Source organism: Geospiza fortis, unplaced genomic scaffold (genome assembly GCF_000277835.1).
Source record: "Geospiza fortis unplaced genomic scaffold, GeoFor_1.0 scaffold617, whole genome shotgun sequence".
NCBI classification, from domain to species: Eukaryota; Metazoa; Chordata; class Aves; order Passeriformes; family Thraupidae; genus Geospiza; species Geospiza fortis.
This window is the reverse complement of record NW_005054673.1, coordinates 51472-55568: the sequence shown is the minus strand read 5'-3', so window position 1 is coordinate 55568 and position 4097 is coordinate 51472. Positions and strand designations below refer to the sequence as shown.

The window sequence follows — 4097 nt, the reverse complement described above, 5'->3', positions numbered from 1 at the left end:
CCCCCCGGCCGGTGGGGGTAGGGGAGGAGGAGGAGGATGAGAATGAGGAGGAGGAGGATGAGGAGGAGGAGGGGGATGGGGCACCGCTGCGGGGATTGTGGGGTTTAGGTGCGGAGAATTCCCAGCTGGAGCCTCTCCCATCTTCCACGGGCTGTGATTTCCTCGGGATCCAGCCGGGATGAGCATCCCGGGGGTCCCGCAGCGTGGGGAGGGGGCAGCGCTGGCTCCGCGGGCGCTCTGCGCTCTTTACGCGCGGGTTACGCGCGGCTTGCACAGGCCCTGCTCCCCGGCCATCCCTCCGCTCCCAATTATCCCTCCGGGCAATTAACAGCTCCTGCTGCAGGAACAGCTCCAAGAACGCGTTCGGGGCTGATGGCCCCGGAGGTCCCCGGGGAGGGGACAGGGAAGGGGCGGCGGCAGCAGCAGCAGCGAGGCCACCCCGGTGCTCACAGCCCGTTCTGCACCTTCCCCATCCCCAAAATCTCCCGCCCGGCTTTTCCTGAACCTCCCGGATAATTCAGGGTCTAATCCCCGCTCCAGATTTCCAGCTGGAAAAGTTCAGGATTTTGCAGCTCGAAAGGTTTTTCTGACGCCAATGTAATCCCAAAAAAGGTGGGACGGGGGTGGCAGCGTCACCCCGGGGAGAATCCACCTGGAAAAGGCTGGAAATTCCCCCCGGGGCTGCAGGGGACAGCGGGGACAGCGGCGGTGTCACAGCCCCGCTCACCTGGGGACACCTCCGAGCGGGGGTGTCCCCAAAAACACCTGGGGACCCCCCAAAATCCCGCGGCGTGGGGGTTGGGGAGGGTTCAGGAGGAGGAAGAGCGAGGAGGAGGAGCCGAGGCAGCGGTGTCCCCCGAATGGGGAGGGGATGAGGGGGACACGGGGAGGTTGTCATGGAAACGGGCGGGAAAACCGGGATTGCCCAGGGTGGAGGCAGAGTTTGGGGCGCTCGGAGGGCATGGGGATGTTCTGGGGGACACTGGGATGTTCTAAAGGACACTGGGATGCTCCAAGGGGTTCCAGGGGATACCAAGGATGTCCTAAAGGACACAGGGATGCTCCAGGGGGTTCCAAGGGACACGGGGGTGTTCTAAGGGACACACGGATGCTCCAAGGGGTTCCAAGGGACACAGGAATGTTCTAAGGGACACGGGGATGCTCCAAAGCGACCCAGGGATGTTGCAAGAGGCTCAAGGATGTCCTAAAGGACACAGGGATGCTCCAGGGGGTTCCAGGAGATGCAGGAATGTTCGAAGGGACACAAGAATGCTCCAAACGGACCCAGGGATACCTCAAGGGGCTCCAAGGGACACAGGGGTGCTCCGGGGGACACAGGGGTGCTCCAAGGGGTTCCAAAGAGCTCAGGGGTGCTCCAAGGGTCTCAAGGATGTTCTGAAGGATACAGGAAGGCTCCAAATGGCTCAGGGATGCTCCAAGGGGTTCCAGGGGATACAGGAATGTTCCAAAGGGACGCTGGGATGCTCCAAGGGGCTCCAAGGGATGTTCCAAGGGATTTCAGGGGATACAGGAATGTTCTAAGGGATACAAGGATGCTCCAAAGAGCTCAAGGATGTTCTAAGGGGCACAGGGATACTCCAAAGGGACACGGGGATGCTCCAAGGGGCTCCAAGGGATGTTCCAAGGGGTTCCAGGGGACACAGAGATGTTCTAAGGGAGCCAGGGATGCTCCCAAAGGGCTCAGAGATGCTCCAAAGGGACCCAGGGATGCTCCAAGGGTTTCCAAGGGACCCAGGGATGTTCCAAGGGGACCCAGGGATGCTCCAAGGGGTCTCAGCATCCCTCTCCCAGCAGCTTCCCTGAGCTCGAGGCTGCTGCCCTCAGCTCCCAGCCCATCCTGAGGGTCCCAAATCCTGCAGAACACCGAGAATTCCACAGGGAATCCCACGGGAGGAGCTGCTGCACCCCCGGCTGGAGGCCAGGGCTGGCTTTGTGCCTTCCCCAGTGCTGGGGACAGCACAAATTCAGGGAATGCCGGGAATTCCAGCTTTTCCAGGCATTTTCCAGAAACCCAAACAGGAATGAACTCTTGGGGAGACCCTCCAGTAAATAAACACCGGGATCTGGTTTGGAATGACCCTCCGATAAATAAACACCAGGATTTGTTTTGGAGAGACCTTAGAATGAAAAAACACCAGGATTTGTTTTGGGAAGACCCTCCAATAAATAAATACAGGAGGCAAAAAGCTAAAACCCTAAATCCCTGCCTGGGATGAACAGAAACAGAAAGAACTCACCCCAAAAATGGATCCAAATGATGCTCAGGACCCCAAATTTGTGGGGAAGAGAAAGGGAGGAGAGGCTGAGGAGTGAAGGAGGATGGAGGGACGGGAGGGATGGAGGATTTCCCTCGCTGGGAGCAGCTCAAGGCAGGAGATAAAACACGGAGCTTTTATTACCTGAGAAAATTGAAGCGAGTCTGAATATATCAGAGAGACGAGAGGTGACCGGCTCGTATGGGGAGGCTTCATAAAACTCCTCTCCTTTGGCAGGGAAAAGGAAAAAAAAAAAAAAAAAAGGAGAAAAAAAGCAAATTAAAGCCCGTGGTGAATAAAATCAGCCAGTTCCAGGCACAGGCAACCCCTTGGTTCAGGGAGGGAAAAGCAAAATTGGAATTGGGATTAAAGGGAAAAGGGGATCTGGGAGAGGTTCTGGGAATTTTGGCTGAGGTGGTGGCCAATCCCAAAGGATTCCAGGAGCGGAGGGAATTGGGGTTGGGATATTCCAGGGGGTGGGCACTGAGTTCAAGGCTGGAAGTTTTGGGGTCCCCACTCAAGTCTGGGTTCTTTTGTTGTGACAAGTTCCCCTAAAAACGCCAACAAAACCCTAAAAACCTAAAAAACCCTAAAAACGTAAAAAAACCTAAAAACCTGTTCTCAGCTCTGGGTTCTTTAATTGTGACAAAAACCCCTAAAAACACCTAAAAAAAAAAAGCCTAAAAACCTCTTCTGAACTCTGGGTTCTTTTATTGCTATGAAATTCCCTAAAAACACCTAAAAACTTTAAAAAACCCTAAAAAAATGTTCTCAGCTCTGAGTTCTTCTATTGTGACAAAATCCCTTAAAAAGATGTAAAAAACCCTAAAATCCTGGTCTCAGCTCTGGGTTCTTTGACTGTGACAAAATCCCCCTAAAACCACTTTAAAAAAATTTAAAAAACCTGTTCTCAGCTCTGCTGTTTTTTATGGTGACAAAATCCCCTAAAAACACCTAAAACCCCTAAAAATGCTCAGCTCTGGGTTCTTTTATTGTTACAAATTCCCCTAAAAATGGAATTCAGGAAATCCGTGTGGAAATCCAGGTGGCGAGCAAAGCAGGAGGGTTTGCTCCGAGCCCGGTGACATTCCCAGGAAATTTGGGAGGGAGATCCCAAAATTTGGGAGGGAAAGGCCCCACTGGGATGCTGGGCTGGGCTGTCCCCGTCCTCAGGGTGATGGGATTTGGGGACAACGCCCCAAGGGTGGCTCCTGAGCATCACCAGGAATGGGAACAGGACACAAATCCCGCTCCAGGACATTCCCAGGAAATCTGGGAGGGAAATTTGGGAGGGAAAACACCTAGGGAATTTTGGGAGGGAATTTTGGGAGGAAAATTTGGGAGGAAAATTTAGGAGGGAACTGGGATGTCCCTGCTCCCCGCGGGTTCCCAGAGATGTCACCGCTGCTCTCGGGGTGATGGAATTTGGGGACAATGCCCCGAGGGCGGCTCCTGCTCCTCACTGGGAACAGGAACAGGATCCAAACCCCTCTCCAGGCCGTTCCCTCTCCCCTCCCCGCCTCTCCCGCTCGAATCCAGCGCGTTTCGCGGCCCCGCGAACTCCTCCATCGCTGCCATCAATAATTAAACGCCCGCTTGACTCCTGCTGCTCGCCGGGGAAATTACCGAGCATTAACGGGGCCCTGGACCTGCCCGGGGCCGCAATTAACCCCCGCGAAGGAGGCTGAGCCTCCCTAATAGCAGGGAGAGCTCGGATGCGAGGAGGGGAACCCCAAAATCTCCGCTAAAAACCACAAATTTGCGTTCCACGCCGGTTTGAGCACCGTGAAGCTTCTGTCTCTCCTTAACGCTCGGCTTCAT

At 54.9% G+C, this 4097-nt stretch overlaps 1 protein-coding gene across 1 annotated transcript in view; it reads right to left on the bottom strand.

The window, feature by feature from the left end:
- The window catches only part of GFRA2 (GDNF family receptor alpha 2), a 20592-nt gene that overhangs the window by 13736 nt on the left and 2759 nt on the right, over positions 1 to 4097 (bottom strand). Inside the window, exon 2 of the mRNA XM_014311156.2 lies at positions 2421 to 2512. Coding sequence (XP_014166631.2) covers positions 2421 to 2512 — 92 coding nt within the window. The remainder of the gene's footprint in view (positions 1 to 2420; positions 2513 to 4097) is intronic.